This window comes from Ambystoma mexicanum, chromosome 2q (assembly GCF_040938575.1).
Source record: "Ambystoma mexicanum isolate Mex_15411 chromosome 2q, UKY_AmexF1_1, whole genome shotgun sequence".
NCBI classification, from domain to species: Eukaryota; Metazoa; Chordata; class Amphibia; order Caudata; family Ambystomatidae; genus Ambystoma; species Ambystoma mexicanum.
In genome coordinates, this window is record NC_090924.1 from 86,589,981 (window position 1) to 86,615,387 (window position 25,407).

The following is a 25,407-nucleotide window of genomic DNA, read 5'->3' on the forward strand; positions in this document are numbered from 1 at the left end:
TCTTGGTCACAAAACTCTATGTCCCAATTGTTTTTGTTTTCTTGGTGTTCATGAACATCAATAAAAAGAACTTTAGAAAAATGACTGGTGCAACATTTTAACATCAGTTCCTTCATTGCATCTTTAGCAATCAAATGACTGCTTCAAGATTTAGCATCATTTCCTTCTTTAGATCTTTAAAGAAGGACAGCAGCGTACAGAGTAAGCAAAAACCAGCACACATGAATGAATATTTTATTTGATGTTATGGTGATTAGAACTCCTTCCTGGATCTGAGGAAGCCATTTCACAAAGCCTACTGCAGCTTTCTGGTGACATTCAGTACTTCCAGTACTACTTCCCAATTAATAAGAAAAGCATTGTAACAACTTTTGCTGCAGCTTTCTGTGAGCTCCATTCAATATGCACACATTCAATTCCCAGTGGATCTTTCCAGTGAAACGGCAGGTTAGGACATCTCCATTCTTTCACAGTACATGGCTGCTGCATGCTTTACTGATGCAGTCTTTTCAAAAAAGTACAGGAGACCACAAGATCTGTGGAACCATGATTAGTTACTTTTTAGTAGAAAGAAAGATTTCAAAACTGAAGCTAGGACAATGTTATGGTGACAGTGTGTTAACACGAGCCTAGTGGCTTGTGAGTTGAGTGAAGCTACTCACAAATAGAAGTAAACCATTAACAATATTCCATATCTTGGAACAGGGTTCTTTGCCGCAGCCCCCTTTAAAGGATACGCCTCCTTGGCCCATCGAATCAGAAAGGCATCAGGTTTACTGCTTACCGAATGGTCTTTGGGCAATGTTCAGAGCAGCTTTCCAAGGGGATTACAAGGTCATTCAAAGTGCACAACCGCAACACCGCTGTGCCCAAACAATTATTTTGTGACAATTTGCACTTAGAGAGCAAAACCATTATCACAGCTCTCTGAGTACCCATCCAAGAACATATAGGACTTCATACCTATGCGATGGGCTACACCTGAGCCCACAGCGCTCATTGTGGCTTTCCCTTACTTCGAGTCAGAAGAAATCAGGAAGGAGTAGGGAAGATGGCTTTCTACACTTGCCAATGTCCAATGGAGAGCTCCTGGCTGTGGCCCATTCATGATCCAATGTCTGCCAGAACCATGGAGATCTCATTACAAACGCAAAAGGGGTTAAGGGGTTACTTCAATGACACACACACCACAGTCACACTTGGAATTTCCAGAAATGCAGCATAAATATTGGTTAATTTAATATCTACAATCATCAAGGTTTTAGTGCAATATTTAACATTTGCATTGGTCACCGGAAAGAAATATTTATGGTTGTCATGTCCTAAAAACGAGCCCCAATATACAGCACCACAAACAGGCCAATGGGTTAGACTACAGTATTAGTAGGTTTGAGGCAGAGCCGTTTCCTAATCTCTTCAGCCAGCACATGCCCTGCCCCACAGATCAGACTGCCTTGAGGCTCAAGCACCACACCTGTGAAGTAACTGAAAACCATTGCACAGGGGGGCATAGCATACCCTTTTTTTGGGAACTTTGCTTGGCGTGAACTCGTGTTCTGCATTTCGAGGCGTCTGATGGCTGTCTTGAGTGATATGCAATCCCTTCACTTTGCTTTATCAAGTACAATCCTCCATTTACATAATACATTCTGGGGCCAGTGTTCTGAAGCTGCCGTACTTTGGTCAGTGGCACAGTGCAGAGTTCAATGTGGAATGATTTGTAAACATTCTGTTTGTGTTTCTTGAGTGTAGTTTGTGACATGGATGCGAGTATAGTAGATCATTCTTATGCTATGCTATAATACAGGGGTTACCTCTCTGGCTCTTGGTCCGTGTAGCTATTGTTTCCAACACCTTTAAAAGATGTGAGAGAGCAGAATTAGTACTCACCATTGTGAGAGGTGCGGGTGAGGGGGGGGGGGCAGGGGAGGGTAGCCAAAGGAAGCAGGAGAGTGCTTGTAAAAAGAAATGTCTACTGGCTAGCTAGGAACCTCTGTCCAGTGCTAACTTGAGTTGCTGTGTTGGGTGTTTCAATGCAAGAGGACATTTTGGTTTAGTGCTGGCATCAGTGATGATGTAAGACATTTGCATCCAGAGCAACTTGGACAAAAGAGAGAAGAATGGGGAAGCAGCCGCATCCTGGGGGAGAGAGGCTCATCTACCAGCAATATGTCATTTAAAGTGCACACTGTGAAAGCTAATAAGGAGAATTCTTCACACAGAACAGGGGACTAGAATGCCTCAGGCCATACAATAAAAAAGAGGCAACCTAACCAAATGTCTATGGGCAAGATACAAGTGTAATATCGCAGAAAATAGATGTCAAATTAATTTAAAAACAGCATATTTCATTGCTTCTGTTGTCACTCCACCGAATGGAAATTGTTTCCTGCTAAAAGCTCAAGACAATATGTATTACATTTTGATACATTCATGTAGTTTCAGTTAAAACCTGGATCTTTAAAAAAAAAAAAAAAAAAAGGCTACACTCTTGACAATTAGAGTGGGTGAGGTGCAGAGGTTGGATAGCAGCATCCTCAAAGTATATTAAGGCATGAAGAAGAACATACGACGACTGCTGTACCGCTTCCATGTACCATCTTCTGTCTGAAAAGAACTTAAATTGTTAGGTACTCCACCTGGAGAATGTGCTATGGTCCTTGAAGCTGCACACATTTAGTTCGGTTGGAAGACATTTTTCAATGAAGGAATTGCGATTTAGCGTGGAGTTGTAATCCCACTGGTGTTTCCCAATTGCTGCACCAAACAGATAAAGCAATCATTAGGCACACCCTGCAGAGACTGGCCAGGAAAGATCCAGACGCAGGCTGAGATACACAACAGGATAACAGGTTCCCGGATATGAAGATTGCAAAGCAAACGGGCCACCATCCAGAATCCAGCCTCCTAAATGTACAGGGGGTGCAATCAGTGCAGGAGCTGCAGTGCACAGAGGCACGATGCCTCTAATCAAGAGTATGGAACTTGAGCATACAAATATATTGCAGGACAGTGCTCCGTTTCATCTTGTGTACTTTCCTTTTGATTGTTTTCGATTTGCTCAAGAGACCAGAGCTTTGTGATACCTGTGGATTTGGGCCACAGCTGTGAACACCCGCTAGTGCCATACCATTTTCACAAATATTTACCAACTAGAGACCTCAACTGTGCTTCCACAGTCAAAGCAGGATCCAAGAAATACAAATTGAAAAGTTGGCTGGATCACGCTCAAATACTTGGCACAGACTTCCTCTGTGACATATGAACAGAAAATAGTCTTCTGACCTTGAGTGTAATACTGGAGATCTTATTATTCCATAGCTATCCTGCCCAAGACAGCCTCATCAGTTCCTCCCCCTATTTTCTGAAGTAACTGTTACGCAACTGCATACTCTTGGGAATAGCCACTTACAAATTACATTAGCAATATGTAAAAGAGAGCTGGGATTGCCGATTGTTGCTCGTGGTGCCTGTGTTGGCATCTTTATGTGTATGCTAGGAGGGAATTCAATGTCTCTAAAATCATAGCAGTTATGAGACTCTTCCTAAAGCCTGGCATTGCAGTTATCATGCGAGACATGTTCCCACACTAATCAGTATTCGCCAAAAAAAGATCAGGAGCAGAATAGTTTGGTGGACTTCAACTGTGTTTATCTTTGGACTATACCCAGTGGTATATTTCTGCATCATTCATGGCTGAGAGTGTCTTAGGCTCACAATGGGGTCTTATCTTATTACTGAGTCTCGGAACCCGTCCCAACCCTCTGCACTTTTAGTATCCAGTACCTCTTAGAGAGATGCGAGTTAGAGCTCATCTGCCATCTTCACATGGAGCAGCATGGGTGCATGCACACTTCTTCAGGTCCAGGGTGTCCTTCACTGGTAGGAAGTGCAGAGAGTACTCTGGACCCACTTTCATGAAGGCTGAAGAAGGTGTTTGTCGTATGTTGTGTGGAGAGGGGCATAAACTCAAAGAAACAGTTCTTGTTACAATTCTTGAAATATGGTAAGGCAGACATTGGGCTCAAGGTTGTGTGCAAGATTAATAACATATCTGACTGTACAGGATCCCCGCAAACTGACCAGTGGCAACAAGGGCATTTTACACACCAGGTAGCCGTAATGGGCAAACGGTTGATTGAGAGGGGATGGAGGACCTGAAAATTGCGCTCATCCCAAGTCTATAACAAAACAGCAATTGGTATTTCACAGTATAGCTACATATGCAGCAGTGGCGTACTTTACAGCCGCTCCATGGCTTTTTACGATAATCAGTGGAGAGGAACCATGATGCAGTGGTTAGCGTCATTGCTATGGACACTACGTATCTAAGAGCAGGGTGTTGCTCTCTATGAAGATAAGAGCATCTGTCCCCTAAGCCCCTTGCTGTTCTAGTCTCAAACGTGGGCAAAAAGAATGAGAAAGCCATACAGCTCAAGGATTCAGGGGGTGGGTGGAGATGGTTGAAACCTTATGGTGGGTGCTTCATTAGGTGATTCCAAGTCTCAGTGTCCTAAACTCACAATGAGCTTAGGACACTGAAGTCGCGCCTTGAAACACTTGTGTATAGGTGCGTTATAAATGTCATATCATATCAAACAAGAGGACCAAAGAAATAAGGACACATACCTTTACCCTGCACATAGGCAAACACAGAAAATGGAGAAGGGAGTGGGTTGAATAAGGGAGGTCCAGACCCTTTTTAAGCATATCAGCTTTAAGAGGGCAGCAAATCAAGTAGACAAATGTAGGACTTGACCCAGGGATATGTCTGCCTTATATTAGAGCCATAAGGTTAAGCTGGTGTCTTGCCTCCCTTTGCTCAGGGACAATGCCCTTCTCAGCTGGCTTCAAGGCTGGGTATGTGACCAAAGGGTCAACAGTGAAACCGTGTACACCAATGCTTCACAGTAGCAGCAAGTGGCACGGTATTGGGAGAAGCTGCAGGTTTCTGGTTTCGGCCCTACCTTTTCCCAAGGCAAAATATGTTTTATTCCAATGAGGCAAAGGCAAGTTCTTGGCTACTGCCCTCAGGTCACCCAAGGAACCAGAAAGGCACTTCTAGTCATGGATGCTGAAAGGTCTTTAGATAAAAGCGACACAGAACAAAATGGCCCTTAAGTTACCATCCCCACTTCCAGAAACAATAATTAGTGCGCTGAGCAGTTCTGACAGTGAAAAGAAGCCAGTAGTGTTTTTTTTCTGCAAGACAGGAGGTTGGCAGACACTCTAGAAAACAAGATCATACTGAGGCAGATCTGGGACTGGTTAGATGACTATGGGTGGCAAGGAAACCACTTACATGGGACTATCAATCAGTGCAAATATAATTTCAATTAAAACCAAAAAAAGTTCCAAACCCTCTCAGCTCTCTTGTAGTCTGTGAGTCAGTGCGATGTGGAATAGATTGATCCTATGGCTTACAGCATTTATCATTTAAATTGGTCCTAGAGGAAAATATTTGTGCCGCAGACAGAGCACTCTAATACACACATGGAACGCAAACTCATGGTTGGTGTCGAAAGCATTCTACACCCCAGCACTCAGCCCAGAAAGCATTACACACAAAACGCTGGACAGATGGGAGAAATGCTTGCCATTAGATGGTTTCAATCTGAACCCATTACCTTGGTCATCACTGTGCATACACTAGGGAAACTATTCACTTACACACAGATGGCATCTTTGATGACAACGCCTCTGTTAAAAATGTCTTTTCTTCTGAAATATTTTCTCCTCCCACTACACTGATTTGCTGCAAAGAGCAGAACTATCCTTCTTAAAATCAGGTCAGCTAAGACAAAATGTCATCATACAGGCTGGGAAAATATGGTCGTGCGTGCATCAATTCACTGCATATACAGTCTGTAAACATGTGTCATGCCTCCTCCAAAGTCGGAATCGCAGGGTGGGAGCCAGTAGATTTCATTTTGCCTAGCCAAGTTCAGAATTCCAGCTGACTGACTGGAGAAGCAGTTGTCTTTATAGCTAACAATCTTTTTGTCATGCCCCACCCCCCACTTGATAGCTGGCATCCCTTCACTAATCTACCTGAGCACAACGAAGAGGGAGACAAAGATGGACGGAAGTGGAAGAGCAAGCCTATTGAGGTGTGGCCTGCCAAGCTCATTGCAACACAAGACCTGGGATTGCAGAGTTCACAGAGGGCTCCCTCAGTCAATGCTTGAGCTCTTGCATTGCACAGGCATCACTTTTTGTGATTGATGGATGGAATCATTTTCTTCCACAAACAAGGCGTTGGTTTGGTACGTTCTGAGTTTCCCTTGCTCAGTCTTTGATAGGTTCATATAGACACAGGTCTTCCAAGTAAATTTCCCTTGACCTGTGGTAAAGTTGCTCATACACGTTCACAATAAGACACACGTCGATATAGAAATTACTGTCCCTTCATACTATGGCTGGCCTGTGGGTCATGTTGGAGTGGTCAAAGTATGTCTCACTTTTCTTGCTCCACTCTGCACTGTTGAAAGCGTGTGAAACTCATGAAGACTTGCTCTAATGAAATTTGGCTGACGGCGTAATCCTCCAACCGGTACTTCTCTTTGGCCTTCTCCAACACTCCGAAAACCTTTTTTTAAAAAAAAAAAGTATTGGCAAGTTAGTTCCAACACTGACATCAGCATGGATTTTAGGGGGATAGGTACAGCATTCCAACTTGGGCTTCTGATATTTATATTGTGCAAAACACATGTTTTGATTATATCAGATTTGGATTTCATGTATTTCCTACCCTGGAAATCTTAGGACCCAGACATAGCTTATCACATATCCTGAGTTGCATGTTTTGCTTACCTAGAAATACATCTAAAACATTGACATGTTTAGTCATTCAGTATAGTGCCTTGCAACAACTTAGGCTTGATGACAATGCATTACTTACCGTAAAAGCATTTCTGAGGGTTGTATCTGCTTAGATTAACATGCTGTGCATAGTCCGACATCCAGTGGTCAATGCGGAGTATTGCGTTTTGTTTTTCGTAGTCTAAAAGGGGACGTCGACAAGGCGTGTCTGTAACACTATCCCTATAGTGACGTGCGTTGTACCCTCGCTGGTAGACAGTGGAACCCCAGCCCTTTTCCTAGTGTTAGTCACCACTAAGGAGTCCGGGATTGAGTGACCCTTAATATATAGTAGGTCTGATTGAGAGGGTGAGAACAATTTTTCGATTTTTGGATTAACCCCTCTTACAAGTGCAGGGGTGGCCAGTGAAGGGTTGATTTGTCTCTTAACAGAGGCGAGTATTGGAATTGTTTGGCTGGTCGGGGGGTTTTCTTTGATAATCCTTTCCACGAAGTCAGTGTCTGGGGTGACCTCCCCAGTTTCAACCTCAACATGTGCTGCTGCCTTCCTCAGCAGCGCGTTAAAGGTGGGCTGATCGTCAACAGGCGAAGGGTTCCTAACTGGTGTGGTCTGAGAAGACCTAATGTCTATAATGTCTGGCTCTGTAGACCCTATGGTGACTGCCAGGGATTTGAGTCACCCTCACCTGGGTCTTCTTCGTACCCTTCCTCACTTATGTTAGTGTCCTCATGGAAGCCTTCTCCCTCTGGTTGGTTTTCATCATTAATGAACTCCTCTCCTTCCTGGAAGTGAGTGTCCTCTTCGGTGAGGTCGTAAGAGTTCATATCCTCCTGAAAGGGGTTATAGAACAACTTCTAGTATTTAGCCCTTGGACTTTCTAGGATTACCTCCCTAGGTCTTTTAGGTGTCCTATTTTCTGGAATGGCCATGAATCTGTTTAACTTGTCCATACAGGACTGGAACTTCTCTAAGGTCCACTGAGGTAGGCCAGAGCGGTCTGGGAGTGAAAAAGGAGTTTCTTCTTCTTGTATTCGCCTAGATCTGTCCCATAGCGTCGAAGATAAGGTGCCTTCGCCTTCTGAGAAGTGTTCTGGCAGGCTAGGGCTTTCCGTCGACAGTGGGAGCTGTCCCAGCCTACTTTCCAGTGCCTTCAGCGTTTCTTTGGCCTTGTGCGCGGTTTTCGGCGTGTCACTTGTCGTCCGTCTCTGGCCGTCCTAGGAAGATATACGCGCAAGGCTTTCGGTGATCATTCTGTCTGCCGAGGGATCGCTCGCCGTCGCGCTAGGTACCGTCGAGTCTTTACTGGCAACGTGCGCACTCTTACGAGGCGCGTTGCCGCCTGAGGGTTTGGGGTTAGCGCCCTTATATCCAGAGTGCCCGGTCGCCTGTCGCGGGAGCGGTGGCGGGGAAGGCTGGCGACCCTTACGGTCGGCGGAAGACGCCGGTGGGCCCGGCGCCTCCGTTGGCGCTATGGCTGCCTTCGGCCTTCGACGAATGCGTGCCGTGGGGTATGTGTTTATGAGATTTCTTGTGTGCGTCCTTGTCGCCGGGGTGTTCATCCCCATAAACTGGCCGTGAGCCCGGCTTGTCGGGGCTGGGGACGGACAAAGAAGAGCGAGAACGCTCCCTCGAGAGGTCTACAACCTCCGTTACAGAGGCCGTGTAATCACTGTCCTCGTCACATTCGGCGGCGGGCGAGGAATCTGACCTAGACATGGCGTAGGCCGCCCACCTTTTGACCTTGCGGTCCATTATCGTTTTGGGCTTAAGTAACTTACAGGCCGCACAGCCGTCCTCCTTGTGATCGAGGGGCAAGCAACGGTTGCACCGTTTGTGCTTGTCCTTCCAGGTATATTTGCCTTTGCAAAGTGGGCAAAACCTAAAGGGCGTCCTCTCCATAGCTGAGGGCAAGAAGTGTGATTACGACCTCGAAAGAGAGGGAGAGGAAAGAGAAAGGCATTCTCGGAGTGAAAAGAAAAGATCACACAACCCCACTTTCCCTACTGTGTAAGGCCGGCAAGGCCAGGCCAGGCCAGGTGTTCGGCGACGCCGAAGGATCTCCTCCGCTCGTCCTTCCGTCGAAGATCTTGCTCAGCGGAGAAACAGCTTGTAGCTTCGTCGAGGGAGGGATCTATGTGTTAGATATTAATAATAATAAACGACCGAGGGTCAAAGAAATGATTTCGCAATGTCTCTCGAGGAGCTCCGCATAGAGGCGACCAATAACTGGGCAGAAAAAAACAATCTGAGGGACCTCGACGCGTGATGGATTGTGGGTACAACGCACGTCACTATGGGGATAGTGTTACAGACACGCCTTGTCGACGTCCCCTTTCCGACTACGAAAAACAAAATGCAATACTCCGCAGTGACCACTGGATGTCGGACTATGCACAGCATGTGATTCTAAGCAGATTAACAAACATCAGAATGTTTTTTCCAATTTGTACACTGCCCAACTTTTTTACTTTTGGAAACATTTTGGCATCGGTTGAGAGGAGGATTTTAGGTGTCTTTAATCCTAGCTTTGATTAGATTTTTAAAGCAAATATTTGAACTGATGGGGCCGTTAGTTCTATTGCCTTGATGTATGTAAATAATTCAAAGGACTTTTTTAATTTGCTTATGATAAATATATGTCTATTTTATTGTGTGTATCAGGATCTTATACCAAATAAATATGAATTGTAAAGATGTATTGATTTACTACTGAATGTATTTATTCGAAGAATTGTTATTCATTTTTTATGGAATGTATTTGTGAAAAGTTAGATAACCGTAACAAAAAATATATATAAATAAAACACCTGGCTCTAACTCCCATTTTAGAGAACACAGTCTAAAATTAAACAGCAAATATTGTGGGAGCGCAAAGAGCCCTATACAGAGAGCCAGTCCAGAGTCACAAAGTCCCCATGAGTTCTTCCAGCAGCTGCTGATATCATGCCCTCTATGCAGTGAATATTCAGAAAGAATCACAGTGCCTGCACCAATTGCTTTGGTGCATATTTCCTGAAAGGTGCACTTGTGTGTGTTAGGATGGTTTCTGTCTTTCATGCTGTTAAACCAGAATTCATGTCTCCCCCCCGCCCCTCATTTCTTTTTAGATCCATTAATCTCTTTTTGGCAGCCAGATTGATCTCTCCTAAAGTCCCCTTCATTAATTCCCTTATCCGTTATATGAGGTATATGGTACTGGGCCGCCCCTAAGGAGCCAAGTCGCAGGAGGCAGCCTACTTCAAGGACCTGTCCATTTGTACTGTAAGGCTCTAGGCCTTATGGGGCCCAGAAAAAGCAACCCTCTCTGGTCATACCAGTGTTTTACCAGGGCTTAACCATCTTTCATGTCATTGCCCTGAGTCATCAGCAGGACCATCCTCTTCCCCAGTCCTAGCACATAGTTTACCATATTTAAGGTAGTTGAAGTATAGGGGGTCTACCACCTGTCCTTCACAGTGACTGAGGGTCGCCTTACAGGGTGGCCAAAAAGAAGTCCAAATGGGCTGAAGCACTTCTTAATGCGCTTCTCTGTAGGCAAAGAACATGCATGGTAAGAGAAGGTCCCAACTCCCATCTACGGGGCTTCTCAAGAGTTTCAATTATGCTTTTAAGAGTTCTATTTAATCTCTATACCAGGGCATTGGTCTGTGGATGGTAGGCGGATGAACGTTTGTATGACACCCCACACTCATTGCCTGCATTTAGTTAGACAATGTTTGTGCCTCTGTCAGACACAACTTCTTTAGGGAAGCTAACCCTAGAAAAGATGCCCAACAATGCTCTGGCAATTGACCTGACAGTTACTGTTTTGAGTGGGATAGCTTCAGGTTATCTGGTGGCATGATCAATAACCAGATAACACTGCTGCCAAAGGATTAGGTGAATCAAGAGGACCAACAGTGTCAATCCCTTCCCAAGGAGTGGGACCAGTGGAGCCTGGATCTTTGTTCCCCTTTGCCAGATAACTGACAAGTAGTGCACCTCCTGCAGTCACTTTCTATTTGGACCCCTATTTAAGGTCAGTAAATAATGCATGGATGACCTCTCATTAGTCCTCTTAGTCCCAAGATCACCTGCAAGGGGGACCTTATTTGCCAATGTCAGGAGAAAGGGTCTTTCATACTGAGAGCCCACCAACCTCCTCTAATCTCCTCTTGTGGCCTATATGGGTTCACTATACATACTATACAGTAACACACCTTCCCAGTAGATCCTTTGTTTCCCAGGGGATTCACTCCTCAACTGGAAACGGGCCATCTCCTAAGGCCTTCCAAAGATGGACACTCTCTCTTACCCTGACTGAACACGTCCCTAGAGTCTCTCTTCTGCAAGTGCACTTTGCAGTTCTGGGTGATCATGGAGATTGAACGCTTCGGGCAACACCCCTTCCTCATCAGGATCTTTTGTTTGGTCAGATACTGCAACCTCAATTGAAGGTATTTTAAGCCTTGGGCTTAGGCTTCCCCTTAGGCAGTCTTCTTTGTTTGAGACCTCGACATGGTCTTTCTGCTGTGTCACCCACAATACCTAAGCCTTTTAGCTCATTCCCCAGCAGAACTCTATCCGAGACTACCCTCTGGACACTTGGACATCCTTACCACTCCTCCATTTACTGCTAGAGTGAAAGGCATTACTGGGACTCTCTGAGGAGGCCTTAAAAGCTTCCTAATTTACCAAAGTGGAATCCACCACAGTTATACTGGCTCTAGTATCCCTGATAGCAGTGGGAGTTGTACCATCTACCAGTACACTAGCCTTAATGCGAGACATGGTACTGTCAGAGATGGAAGCATATGCTTCAGCAACTTGTGGCTTCCAAAATAAGTAGCACCAGAGTAACTGGGAACGCATCTGGGAACTTGAAATCAAAAGTGAAGGCTGCTCCTGTGCGTATATCTCCCTCATCAAAAGGGAATGCCAGATTCATAAAATGGACCCCCAAGGTCTTAACCTTACACAGTCGGAACCCCTTCACATGGTCACTTGCTCCACAGGTTACATGTATTGAGGGCATATTTGTGCTTGGGATGGACAGCCCACTACCCTTTACATTATCTCCATGTGAACTATTCCCCTTACCAAAGCTTCTGTGGGCTTACAGGAACCAGGTGTTTCAGTACTCCCACCCTATCTATCCTTCTGCTTTCCCCCTTCTCATGCTTACCAGAAAAATCATTGTCCTTATGGGACACTTAAAGAACAGCAGCAATGGCCAGCCTCTTTGGATCTAACATTTGAATCTGCCAAATGCTGTTTGAACTCGGGCAAGCAAGAAGCACAAATATGTTTAAGCATGACAAGACTCATGCCTTCAAAAGTGGTTACCCTCATGGCACTCAACTCACCCAACCAAGTTTTTACATAGGTGACAAACAAAGTATTCTCATTTTTCTTCTTCTTGTGGTCTCCAAACCTCTTTAAGTACTGGAAAGGAGCCATCACAAATTTTAAGAGACAAGCCTGCTTTAACTTTTCAAAATCCTTTCTCTGAGGCTTCGACAATTCCATATGAGCATTTCAGCCACTCTGGGGAAGTCTACTGAGAAGTAAACTTGTCAGACTTATTTACCGGTTTTACTTCACCATCATAAACATTCAACAGATCTTTGGGACATCTTAAGAAATGTTGTATGAGAGGAGGACCCAGAATCATTCCCAGACTCTCTGGGATATCCTGTAGGTCCCTTCAGCCTGTCCAATTCCAGCTTGAATCCAATCAAGGTATGTAGCAGAGCAGTGAGGCTTAGATTTAGCAGAGGTGTGAGAGGGGTCTATGGATACAATGATGATCCGTGGAATGTTGCAGGAGTCTTCCTTTTATCTAAGACTTGGACTGGTAGCTAGCCTAGGTCCACCATTCAAATTAGCAGTGGCTGTCCAACCATGGATAGCCAGTGGACACACAATCTGCCCAGCAACAGACAGTCAGGCAGCAGGATGTGGACTGGGACCAGACAGTCCCAGCTCCCACCTTCTGCCGCACACACTGACCACCCCTTAAACAGCAAATGCAGCAGCTTCCACCGGAAAGGGCATTCCATACAAGGCAGTACCGGTCCTGAGAGGGCAGGACAGGGGACAATATGGACAAAGGACAGGCAAACATCTCATGGCAAGTCCATTTTAGAGTGCTTGCCAGTTTTAGGAACCATTTGCAGTAAAACCTTAAAAATCTGGTGGGAAGGTAAGAAAATATCCGCTGCCACAAGCTCATCCTGGACATGTATTTGTAACCTTAAAGTTATAAAACAAAGAGTCAAAGACCCAACTATCCTAACTGTAGGGTGATGTGTGCAGTTGTAATAATACAATACATTTATAAAGAGAGACACTCTCTCAGCATTGATAGTCTTATGGACTGATCAGTCTCTGCATACAAATGAACACAAAACAAGGGAAGCAAAGCAGAAGGCTTCCCTCACCACCATAAAGTCTGGATAGAAGTAAAAAAAAAAGAAAATTCAAAAAGAAAGGGTGTCCAAAAGAAGTCTATGGGAGGAAAGCAACAAAAGGCAATCTTTCCTAACAGAAACCACTGTCTGCAATCTTTGTAGTATTCAGAGTATGCACATAGGGGTAGATGCCGTCAGTCCATAACTGTCAAACTGTATTTTCTAGCTGGTAGGTACATGGCAATTACTTTATTCTCCCCTTATCTCATACTCATCCCAATAAGACACTGGTCCTACATCTGTCTCGGTTTAAGCTGTATGTCCCAGACTGCATGTTGCCACTTCTTGTTTGTTGTTACCCTTACCATTTCCACTTGCTCTATATGAGCCCCATACTTTTCTATAGTTTACTTCTAAAGTTGACTTGTTTTTTTCCAAAGCAGGACATTCTGGGTTGCTCACTTCCCTTTTCTGCACTCTGAAGCGCAGGCTGCTTAGGTCTTCACACTGCTCCACCTTCCTAGCTGCGGGCTCCCAGCGCAGGAGGATCTCCACCGCCTGTCCCACTGCCCAAGGCCCTGGTGCACCCAATCGACAGCTGCAAGCCACACTGCAATGCTCAATCATTGTGTGTCATCTGCGTTGTGCGATCAACTGAATAGTACTAGATGCTTCAGCAGCATCCGCTTGTGCCGTACCATCCTGCTCAGTGGTTTACCACACCACTGACAATGATCGCCTCAGAGGATGCCCTAGTATCTCCAAACCTAGCTTATATGGTGTCTCTAAGGTTCATGGAGGAGACATTAAATTTGAGGCTGATTATGGAATGGCGACTCAGGGGGATCCTTTGTGTACCTCCAGCGGGGCATGAGTCACAGAGTGGGTGGTGGCTCTCAGGCACCCAGTCCCATCTTCTAGTTTGGGACTTTGTCACAGAGGCCACATTCCAACACATCTTGTGAGGTTGTGTTGCATTTGTGCAGTATGCATTTTGCATTAGTGTTGTCTTGTAGGCCTCTGGGCAGTCTTGTCATGCAGTGCTGCACAATTCTGTGTTTGCAGAAGATGGTATTCCGATATTGCACAACAAATGACATATTGAAGATGGCCACATGCAAGCTCTGCCTGATGGTGATCACATACATGCATTGGTTTAGGGGTGACTGTGCTATCACTATCACAGTGCCTCACATTGGCACCTTCTCCCTCTGCCTCATCTGTGGTCCATAGACTCCTTGTGCCATCAAGGTGATCCAGCTTCCTGCACATTACCCGAGGTTCCCCCTTTTCCATTACCTAGATGGTTACCTCCATCTTGTTGTGCTTCACCTAAGGCTCCTACACCATGTGTACAACCTGCTGTTGCCCTCCCATATTGTGTCTCTCGCCCCTAGCGGTTTGTGTGCTCAGTTCTTCCTGTGCCATTCCTGTGGCCTCCCGTTCCTTATGCCTTTTCACACCTCTCCTACTTAGAAACCCTTGCTGCTCCTTGTATTCCAGTCAGCTCCACCACCATGTACCTTACCTGGGGTTTTCTCTGCCATGTGCCCCATCAGTGGCTTCCCTTATGCGCCTCACTCGGGCACACTTCTATCAATGCAAAACTAAAAAGTCACAGATGAAAAGCTTTGAAATAACCCTACTTACTGTCAACTGCCCTAGGCCGATTTCCAGTGCATGGCTTTTTTTTACTCATTGTGCTATTGCAAGAGGTAAAGACATATGTAAATCAGTGTTGCCGGACCCATGCATATTAGACGTGACAAAGCAATTCGGGCTGTCTGTCAAGGCTTCTTTGCATATGACTGAACCCCTTCCGTAAGGATGTAGAAAAGCTAAAAATGATGCAATGGAAGATTGCTCAGCGCAATGCCATTAATATTGTTTAATTCAAAGACTGCATGCAACCATTTTTATTTTCAGTGCATCTACCTGTGCTTCACATGTCCATTCGGACAGTGCCTTACATATCCTACATCTCTTTCCCTTAGCCAAGCCCGGTGTGCAGTCATAATGTCGAAAAAAAAATGTCGACAGACAAAAATGCCGACAAAAAAATGTCGAAAAAAAAAATGTCGACTTTCTCCTTTTTTAATTATATATTTATTTTAGGGGTTTGGGAGCTAAAAAAAAAGGGAAAAATTAAAAAAAAAAATAAAAAGGGGGGTTGGGGGGGAACCCCCCATATAAAAAAAAAATGCATTGAAAAAAAAAGTCGACATTTTATTTTTCGACATTTTGACTGTCGACATTTTGACTGTCGACATTATGACTATAAACCCCAAGCCCATCTTCATGTGTCTCACCCATGTGCCACTTCTATCTATCTCTTACTTTGGCTGCCCCATCCTCTGGTAATCTGGAGATTAAAATTCCTGTTCTTTACTAGCCCTCTTATTACGCAACATTTGCAGGCTTCATGCTGTGTACTTCACGTTTGGCCCATGTCCATCTGTACCACACTTCGCATTGTCTGAGGCCTGCCCGATCAATGCTTTTGTCACAAAACACTTCAATTTCATCTGAACCGTTACCCTCCTCCGACTCCTCACCTGTAGAACTGGACTCCTTGTTGTATCCTACTGGTTCTCGGTATACTAGTGAAGAAGAAGTTTGAAACCTGCCTCGATATGAAGCCACAGTGACCACCAGTGAGCTGTGGCTGCCTGTGACTGCACTACCGAAGCAGGCAGAAATCCAGGGAAAAACCTTAGGCTACAAAAAAACCCAATGTCCGATGTGCAGGAAATTGAGTGCGCTGAAAAGCAGGAGCAGGTCTCTAGTTCTGGTGTTGCAGGAACTCTGGCTCCGATCAGGGCGTCCGGGAAGAAAGGTAAATAAGCTTCAAGTATCCGGAAGCAGGGTAGAGACTGGCGGCCACGAGAGGCAGCTCGTCGGAAGAGAATGCTGTAATGCAGGAGGCTCAGAAGAGCGAAAATGGCAGCTTCTGAGGCGGAGGAAAACAAAGGAAAAAAGTAAAGTGGAGGCAGAGTCGGGCGGAGTACTGGGAAGAAAGCGCACGGCCCAAAAAAGAAAGGTAAGAGCGGAGGAATAAATGGAGAAAGAGCACTACCGAAGGCAGCCCAAAGCAGAATGGGGAAGCGCTGAGAGAGCGAAAAGGCTCCAAAGAGAGAGAGCGCTGGAACAAAGCACAGGGCAATCGGCTAGCAAAAACTCCGACGTTGCAACGCGCAGAACGCCGGAAACGAAGGAACTAAATGCTTCCGGGATTCCGCACGTCGAACGGAGCAAACGTAAAAGACTAGACCGCCACCTTATGATGAAAGGAAAACGTGATAGGACATTCAATGGCCGCTCCACCTATACCTGTGCCATTGCCTCCAAGAGCCGGCACCCATGACAGCTTTACATATCACTGTGTGCATTATGTACCTGTGGTTGATCAACCCTAATATGCGTTTGTATCTGTATTTTGCTACTGATGAGGCCCTACTGTATCTGAGAACCACTTGCCTGGTTGCACACTTGAATCCTCTTTCTGTGGCTCAAATTTCTTTCTGTCCCCAACCTGGGCCCACCCATCGCGGAGCCTTATGTGTGCCTCCCTTTTGTGTTCCCAATGTCTAGTTGCCTTAACTGGCACTCTCTCTGTGCCTAGCCTATCATTGCGTTCAATCTCTCTGTGCTTTACCCATGACCGATACTCTGTGATCCTTACCTTTGCCCAGCTGAGGCTCTTGTCAGTCAGATGATAATGAACCATGCCTTGGTGTTCATGCTTCAGGACACTTCCTGGAAGAATGAAAAAAGCAGAGAATCAATAGCAAGAAGCATACTCTTAAACCCACCCAACATACAGGAAATGTGAGTACTTCTTCCTTGCTGTTGCCCCTGTGCAAACAGTAAGGGGAAGCCAGATATTAATACTCATTAGGATATAGATCAAATAAGACAAAGGCATTACAGAAGCGAGTGGCGCCTCTAGAAACAGACATCCAAGGAATGATGGGTGAAAGCAGAGATGCATACATTCAGAGATTCAACCACAGAGGGAAAGTAGAGCATAATCACCAATTCATACTTTCAGAGATGAGGCCACCTATCAAAATGAGAAATGGAAGAGCAATGGGGCATGAGCTGCCAAGGCCATAAAGCGGCAAATGTGTGCACCTGGAGAAATTAGTATGCAATGGGAACCAAGGGCAAACACAGGGATGTATAGCCAGTACTTCAAATGGGCCAGAAGTACTCGGCTACCAGACTGGCTCTTCTAATTTTTACCAATATTGAGGGCTAGCACTTCTTCAAGCAGAAGAAAAGTACTGGTACTAATGCATGCAGGGAGAAGCAAAATGAAAACATGTCAAAATCCAGCGTGATGTTGGACAAAGCTCCTTCAACCTTTTCTATAGAAAGCCTTGCCCGCTCCCTCCTTCTCGATCCACACCTGCAGTGTTCTGTCCCATTTCTTCCCCTCTGCACTCAGCAGGATAAAAGGAGAGCCAAACATGCAGCCGCAAGAACCACTAGTGTGTTTTCCTGACCCAGCACCTGAGAGCCTCTCCCAGTGTACTTGCTATCACTGAACGAGAGAATTGGAGCAAAACACGTAAACAACTTAGAAGATTTTCTCCGATTGGAAATGTGGAATGCAAGCTGATTACTTTATGTACTGTACCTCTGCCTGAGATGTTTCAGTAAAAAAAGGACTTACACACAAATCGTGAAAGAGGATTACATTTTGACTGAGGCTATGAGGGATTGATCGAGTAGAAAAAGCAAATGCAGAAGAAGAGGAGAAAAAGTGAGAGAAAGACAAAGAGCAAATTGACAGAGAACGAAGAGTGAAATACAGAGTGGGTACGGCTGTAGCCCTCCTCTGTGCCCCTCTGTTTCCTACCCCCGTTGTATATCTGTTCTGTTACCACTGAAAAGTGCTCCGTTATGCATCTGTAATGTTGTACACCTCTGTAAAGCGCTCTGTTATGTATTTGTTTTGGTGTATACCCCTGACAAGCGCTCTGTTGCTTCTCAAAACTAGGTATGCGCTCAATAAATACCATAATAATAATAATAGTGTGCGCCAATTAGAGACATCATAGTGCAGAATGTTTTGTTTGGGGTTCTAGATCCCCACTTGAGTCACGTTATGGTTTGGTTGGTTCCCTGGTTTTTGACTTCTCTTCAATGGCTAGAGGGGTGTAATCTGAAGTCCCTGTGCAAAAGCAACCCCTTTCTAATGTGCTGCTCATTGTCACCCATATAGCAACTAACATAGGGGTTCTTTTCTTGTCCCAGGGTGATTATATTACCCTGATAGTGCGCTGTGGACTAAAATGGTTGCAGGTGTAAATTAGTTTTGGCTACACCACAGTTGTAGCCACTTTTACCACATTAGTATTCCAATGCAGCTTAATGGTAGACATTCTGCACTCATGGGTTTTCTTAAGCCCTACATTTTCGTTTAGCTAATCCTTGCCTGTGTGGACCATGAGGCTCAACCAAAATGGACGTTTTGCCTAAGAGGTCAATTGGTGTAGAGGGATTTAAAGTCCTTCAGGCGTCTTCATCTACATTAAGTGTGGGAGCTCCTGTGTGTGTTGCTTTTTAGGGACAGCCTGATTGGCTGTGCATTGAAACCTTTGTGTGCCTAACTGCAGTGTGATGGGTGGGCTGGTTTATACTAGCTGCTGGGTAAATGCAATATCACTGGGACACCTAGTAAATTCATGAACTCCAATCCTGATTCTTATTTGAAGACTGCTGGAAGATGGGCCACTGTTGAAGATCCGGGTTTGCACATGGTGGCTAAACTCTGACACCTTTGCCCTTGCACCCTGATCATTCCCCACTAGTAGGATCGCATCCTGGACCCTTCCTTTGCTTCTTGACATCCTCCTTGCTGGTTGGACTGGCTGCGCTTGCTGAAATCTTCCTTGGCTGCAGTTGCTGAACCCTGTAAACATCCTTCTTGCCCATGTCCCTATGTTTTGGAGTCCCTCCGGGTCTCTGAGCTGGAAATCCATATGCCTGTCGGCATCTCCACCTCTGCTCCGTTGGTGCACATATTGGGTTTCCTCCATCATCGTACCATTTCCTTGCAAGCTGGCTATGCACTCCTGCTCACCTGAGCTGACGTTGGACCTTTGCTGAAATCTTCTGTATTCCTGTTGCTTGCGAGTATTCTTCCTCGTGGGTCATTTCTCTAGGTATCGTCTTTGTTGGTCTACTTATCCTGGGGTCATTGAGAACCCCAGATCCGTCAGGAGTTGGACGGTCCTCGCTGTGTGTTCAACGGCAATGTCCTTTCAGCTTGCCCGGATGAGCCAGTCATCCAGGTAAGGGTACACGTGGATCCCTCATAGACACAGCTGCGCCGCCACCGGCGCCATGCACTTGGTGAAAACTCTTGGCGCCGACTTCAATCCGAAGGGAAGGACCTTGAACTAGTAATGTTGCCCTTGAACCACGAAGAGGAGGAGCTTGCGGTGGCCCTTGTGTATGGGGATGTGAAAATAGCCATTTTCCAAGACCAGCGACGATAGAAAATCCCCCTCTTCCAGCTGTCCTAACATGTGCTTAAGAGTCACCATCCGAAACCTTTGAGACTTGATGTACTTGTTCAGACGGTCGAGGTCCAGGATGGACCTCCAACCGCCTGTCTTCTTTTTACGTGGAAGTAACGAGAGTACACTGCAGAGCCCCGGAGCCGCTTTGGGACGAACTCTATCGCACCCTTTTTTAGCATGGCCCGCACCTCCAGCAGAAGCTGAGGGACATGGTTTTCCTGCCGGGACACTTGTGGTATATGGGGACACTTCCGTTGGAACTCTAGGGTGTGTCCGTGGGTGAGAGCATCCAGCACCCAACGGTCGGTGGATATGGCCTTCCACACGCTGATGAAGTTCGCCAGCCGGCCTCCCACCGGGGAGCTTGGGTGGGGCCCGATGAGACGGCCGGTTCAATCCTGTTTTGACGCCGAAGCGCCGCCTTGGGGACCTTGGCGACGACAACGTCCTCCTCCAGACAAGCCACGGCCCCTGTAAGTCTCCTTGGCTGACGGGCGGGTGGGCCGACGGTAAGACGAAGCACCTCACCCAAATCCTTTGGAAAGACCTTGGGATTTTCCCCTGGATGTTCGAAAGGACGGCCGTTGTTGCTGAAGCGTGCCTAAGGCAGGAGCCGTCTCAGTGTCCGCCTTGATGGCCTGAAGAGACTTGTCCATCTTCCCGAACAAATTGTCCCAGTCGAAGGGCATGTCCAGCACCTTCGACTGAACATCCTGGTGGAAATTAGTGGCCCTAAACCAGCCCCGCCGACAAAGGCAAACGTTGTTGCCCATTTGGCAGAAACCCTTGTCGGCGATGTCTGTGGCCACCGTAATGGCATGGTCCGATGCCACTTCGCCTTCCTGTAAGATCTCCAAAGTTTCTGCCCTCTTGTCATCGCGAAGGAAGTCCAGGAGGGGAGCGATCTTGAACAAAAACGCCCTGTCGTAACGTGCCACGATGGTGAGGGCGTTTGTAGCCTTAATGGTCGTCGCTGCCTATGTGAAAACTCTTCGCCCCATGGCATCCAACTTCTTCCCCTCACTGTCTGGGGGGTAGAGGCTGCTGACGAGGAGGCGCCCAAAGATTTCTTCTTAGCCGCCACTGAAACCACAGAGACCGGAGACGGCAGGGACCATAAGCACTTGGGCGCAGAGTCCGGCATCCTGTATTTCTACTCATAACGGTCCCTCTTCGCCAGGGCTGAGGAAGAGTTTTTCATGAGGGACAACCCCTCGTCCCAAATGGAATAGTTCTGAGGCCCTCGAGATCATGGTGTGGAACAAGCCTATCTCGTCGGGCGGTGAAGATCTGGCCGGCGGAGATGGAAGATCCCCCAATCCGCCGTCGTCATCCGTGCCTGTGCCTGTCATTGCTGTGTCCGGATCCGTGTCATCCCTCGGGGCGAGGAGAGGGATTCGAAGTATGGAAAGGAGGCAGAGGGTAAACTCTCCTCTTCTTGGATGGTGGTTCCTCCTATGGACACGGTGCCGTGGGTGGGGCCGCTGGCACAAGAGGCACCCTAGTCCGGATTTCCGAGCACATGGTATGCAGAACAAAAAGATTGTCCACCGAGATGTCACCAGGTGGTTGCTGAGGTAGCTGTGGCAATGGAGGCAAGGGCATTTGTGTCTTAGGCTGGTCCTCCAAGCCCTCCAAACCCAGTTGCTCTTCATCGTCGTCCTTGTCGGAATCCTTCCCATAGGGCCTGCTCTCGATGCATCGTTCCTCCTGGAGGGTCCGGAGGTTGGTAATCTCCTCCTCAGAGTAGATATCCGAGCCCTGAAGGGCTACCGCGCCTCCCCCTCCTCTGCGACCAAGGGAAACAGTTTCAGAGAAATTATAGGCATCATCTTCTCCGGTGTCTTTTCGATGGGTTGAAAAGAGGACTCCCTCCTGGCAGGCAGGGATACTCTTGCCTTCAGGGCCGTGCCCTGTGGCTCCGCCTCGGCAGCCTTCGCGAGGGACGCCACCACTCCTTCGATGGAAGGGGCCTTCGTCAGATGTACCTGGGCCTTCACGACCTTGGTCGAATCTGAGGCCTTTACCTTAATGGGAGGGTCTGAGCCCCGCTCCCCCTTGGCCTTCTCAGTAGGACCTGTCTGGGTCTTCTCCAGGAGCTTGCACGGATGGTCCGACTTCCTCTTCTTAGAAGAACTTGAGGGTTGGCTCGTGATCGAAGGCGCTGGAGACGATGTACTCGCGCTGTCCGCCGTGGAGCCCGTCGCAATGGCACTCCCGGGGGCAATGGACTTGCAGTGCTTAGCCTTATGTTGGGCCCCAAGCGACAGGGGCGTCCTCTGCGGTCTTGGAAGACTGCTCAACTTTCTTCTTCCGGGCAGGGGAGGCATGCTGCCGGGACTCACCTAGAGCAAGGGCCTTGGCCTGCAGCCACTCATTGAGATGCCTGCATCGGTCGTTCAGTGTGCGGGGTACCATCTCCTGACAAGACGCGCAGTCATCCTCCACGTGCGTCGGGTCCGAGTGCAGGCAGTAAAGGCACAGAGAATGTCCGTCGTCCAAAAAGACATTCTGTAGGTTGCATCCGGGGCAAACCTTGAAGAGAGGCGCCGAGTCCTCCTCCTCATCCGCCATATCCATTTGGCGTAGGCCTTGAAGAAGCTTCTGGAATCCTCCAAGAAGAAAACTCAATGAAATTCGCCCTTGAGGGGCGCTGAAGAATCCGAAAACGGGTCCCAGTCAATCGGATGGTGGATAGATGGAGCTTGAGGCTCGATTGACCAAAAAAATAGAGCAAACTCTTCGAAAAATCACAAAACACAGTAAAAGCTCGAGAGCTATAGCACAAGGAATCCCAACACTTGAATGTGCAGTAACAATCTGAAGATGGAGGCCAGAGGAGGGGCTTAGGTAGAGGGCAGTCATTGGCTGGGGACAGTATGAACCAAAGACCAGGGATTGGCTGTTAAGAGAAAGACAGTTCAGAAGTGGAACTGAAATTGATTTTTTCTTTACCAAGGATTCCCATCCTGACGACGGGGAATATGCATGAGCATGTGGATCCATGCCAGACCCCATGCTGGAGAAAATTGCTGAACTGCAGCGTAAGGTCGACACCCTACAGCAAACATTAAAAAATTTGTGGCGAAAAATGACGATCTCAATGGGAGATCAAGAAGGAACATCATCCGTAACACCGGGGTGGCAGAGAGTATCCCTATAGACAATATGGAGCTTTTCATGGAAAAACTGCTCAGGTAAGTCCTTGACAATCCACCAGTCAGGAGCATGTTTATGGTGGAATGGGCAGACCGCTCACTAGCAACAAGACCCCTGCCGGGGACCCCTGAGAGAGCCATCATAGCACACATTTTTTATTAGAGACCGTGACATCCTGTTACGAGTGGCAAGAGAAAAAAAGACCCTGCAGTGGGGCTCTGCAACCACACGCCTGTTTCCGGACTTCAGCCAACAGGTGCAGGATCAAAGAAAGACCTTCCAAAATGCTAAAAACATCCTGAGAAAAAAAGATGTACGATACTCAATGATGTTCCTTGGCGAAACTCAGCATGACGGCAGAGACTCGTTCTTCACGTCACCTGAAGCCGCAGAACAGTTTGCTACAGATATCCCCAGCACCAGGGCATCTCCTCAAAGATCCCCCGGAGTCACGCGCAGGGGCCACGGGGCTTGGAACCTCATAATATACAGACAGCATACAGTTGCCGGAGCAGATCACACACCGCCGATCACTCGCGAAACCCATCACTGGAACTGTAATAGAAGGTAAGGAACAAGTTACTCATGAATATTCGCCGTCGTCAGGCTAGGAATCCTCAGTAAAGAAAAAATCTGTTTCGTTTCTGAACTGTCTTTCTACTAATAACCAATCAGTGGTCTGTGGGTCATACTGCCCTCAGCCAATGACTGCCCTCTACCTAAGCCCTTCCTCTGGCTGCCATCTTCAGATTTGGTAGCACGTAAAGTGGCAGCAGGACCAAGAGAAGAGCCGCAGAGGGGCAGAGGGGTAGGCGGGAGGGTTCGCATGTGAATCCATGCCAGACCCATGCTGGAGAACAACAGTTACAGGTAAGTAACTTGTTCCTTCTCCAGCATGGGGTCTGGCATGGATTCACATGCTCATGAATACAAGAATACATAGCAATACACACAAGCACAATCACAGGAGGTGGCAAGACTCAACATTAAGCATTACAACAACTCAACATTAAGCATCTCTTGCCTTCTCACCAGGCTCACCTTCAAGTGAACAGATAGCGCAGCACTGCTTGGCCAACTTTGGACTCCTCCCTGGAATCCCGGTCGACGCAGTAGAACCTTGTGAAGGTGTGCGTCGACCTCCACGTAGCAGCCCTGCAGATGTCCAGCAGGGGCACAGCAGACAGGAACGCCGTAGTTGCAGCGATCCCTCTGATCGAATGGGCTCTCAGACGGCCAGGCAACAGTCGGTTTGCCAACTGGTGACAGTGCATGATACAGACGGAGAGCCATCTGGAAATGGAAGCCTTGGAGAGGGCCTTCCCTTGGTTCACAGGGCCAAAGTTCACTAACAGCCATGATGTTTTCCGGAAACTCTTCATGCTGTCCACGTAGAACTTCAGCGCTCTACACAGATCCAGCGAGTGCAAAGACCTGTCAGCCGGCAATGAAGGCGACGGGAAGAAAACAGATAACACCAAGGGCTCGTTGAGATGGAAGTCCGATGGCACCTTGGGCATGAAGGAGGGGTACGTTCTCAGCTCCACCCTTGTTGCGTGGAATGTCAAATAAGGCGGTAATCCGTAGAGGGTTGATCTTCTGTGCACGGCACCAGACGGAAAACCTCTTCCCTTTATGTCCATAGCACTTAAGAGTAGAGGAAGCCCTGTTTTTCTTAGTCCTTGTCTCTATGTTCGCGCCCTGATTCCTGCGGGCTTTCGGCACGTAATAAAAATAAAATACAACATACAAATACAAATACTTGGCAAGCACCTCTTTGCAGTCCGCCAGGATGTCGTAACCTCTGAACTCTAGTGTTGCAGGAGCCAGGCCTGTAGGTTCAGAGATCCTGGGTCGTGATGTAGGATCGCGCCTCCTTCCCTGGCGAGAAGATCCGCGTCAGTTGACAGCCCGACTGGCGGGGACGCTGACATGTCCAGGTCCGGGGATCATATCTGCCTCGGCCATGCCGATGCTACAAGGATCATCCTGCACCGTTACCGTCTGAGTTGACTGATGAGTCGCAGGAGCAACAGTAACGGTGGGAACGCATAGAGGAACAGGCCGTCCCATGGGAAGGTGAATGCATCCCCCATGCTCTCCGGCTGGGGAAACCGACTGGCGAACCTCTGGCACTTGGTGTTCGTTGCTATCGTAAACAGGTTGATCTGGGGATTGCCCCATCGTTGGAACAGGAGATCTACTTGATCTTGCCGAAGCTCCCACTCGTGGCAGGAGCGCAGCTCCCTGCTGAGTGAGCCGGCGACTGTGTTCTTCACTCCTGCCAGGTGAAAGGGCACCAGCGACAGCCCAGTGCCACAGATCTTGCGCTTCCTTGGGGAGAGCTGGAGATCTGGTGCCCCCTTGTTTCCAGATGTAGAACATTGTGGTGGTGTTGTCGGTGAGGACCCTTACCACTTTGCCCTTGAGAGACGGAAGGACCGACCTGAGGGCCCAGAATACGGCTCGAAGCTCCAGGACGTGGATGTACAGTGACCAC

At 47.4% G+C, this 25,407-nt stretch overlaps 1 protein-coding gene across 6 annotated transcripts in view; it reads right to left on the reverse strand.

Annotated features, from left to right (window-relative positions):
• Window positions 1–220: 220 nt before the first annotated feature.
• Window positions 221–25,407, reverse strand: part of ABCA3 (ATP binding cassette subfamily A member 3) — a 1,774,001-nt gene continuing 1,748,814 nt past the window's right edge. For all 6 annotated transcript variants that reach the window (XM_069646922.1, XM_069646923.1, XM_069646920.1 and 3 more), the window contains 2 exons: window positions 16,898–16,971; window positions 221–6,589 (listed from right to left, as the gene is read on the reverse strand). In XM_069646922.1, the coding sequence (XP_069503023.1) occupies window positions 6,458–6,589; window positions 16,898–16,971 (206 nt within the window). In that variant the 3' untranslated portion in view covers window positions 221–6,457. The remainder of the gene's footprint in view (window positions 6,590–16,897; window positions 16,972–25,407) is intronic.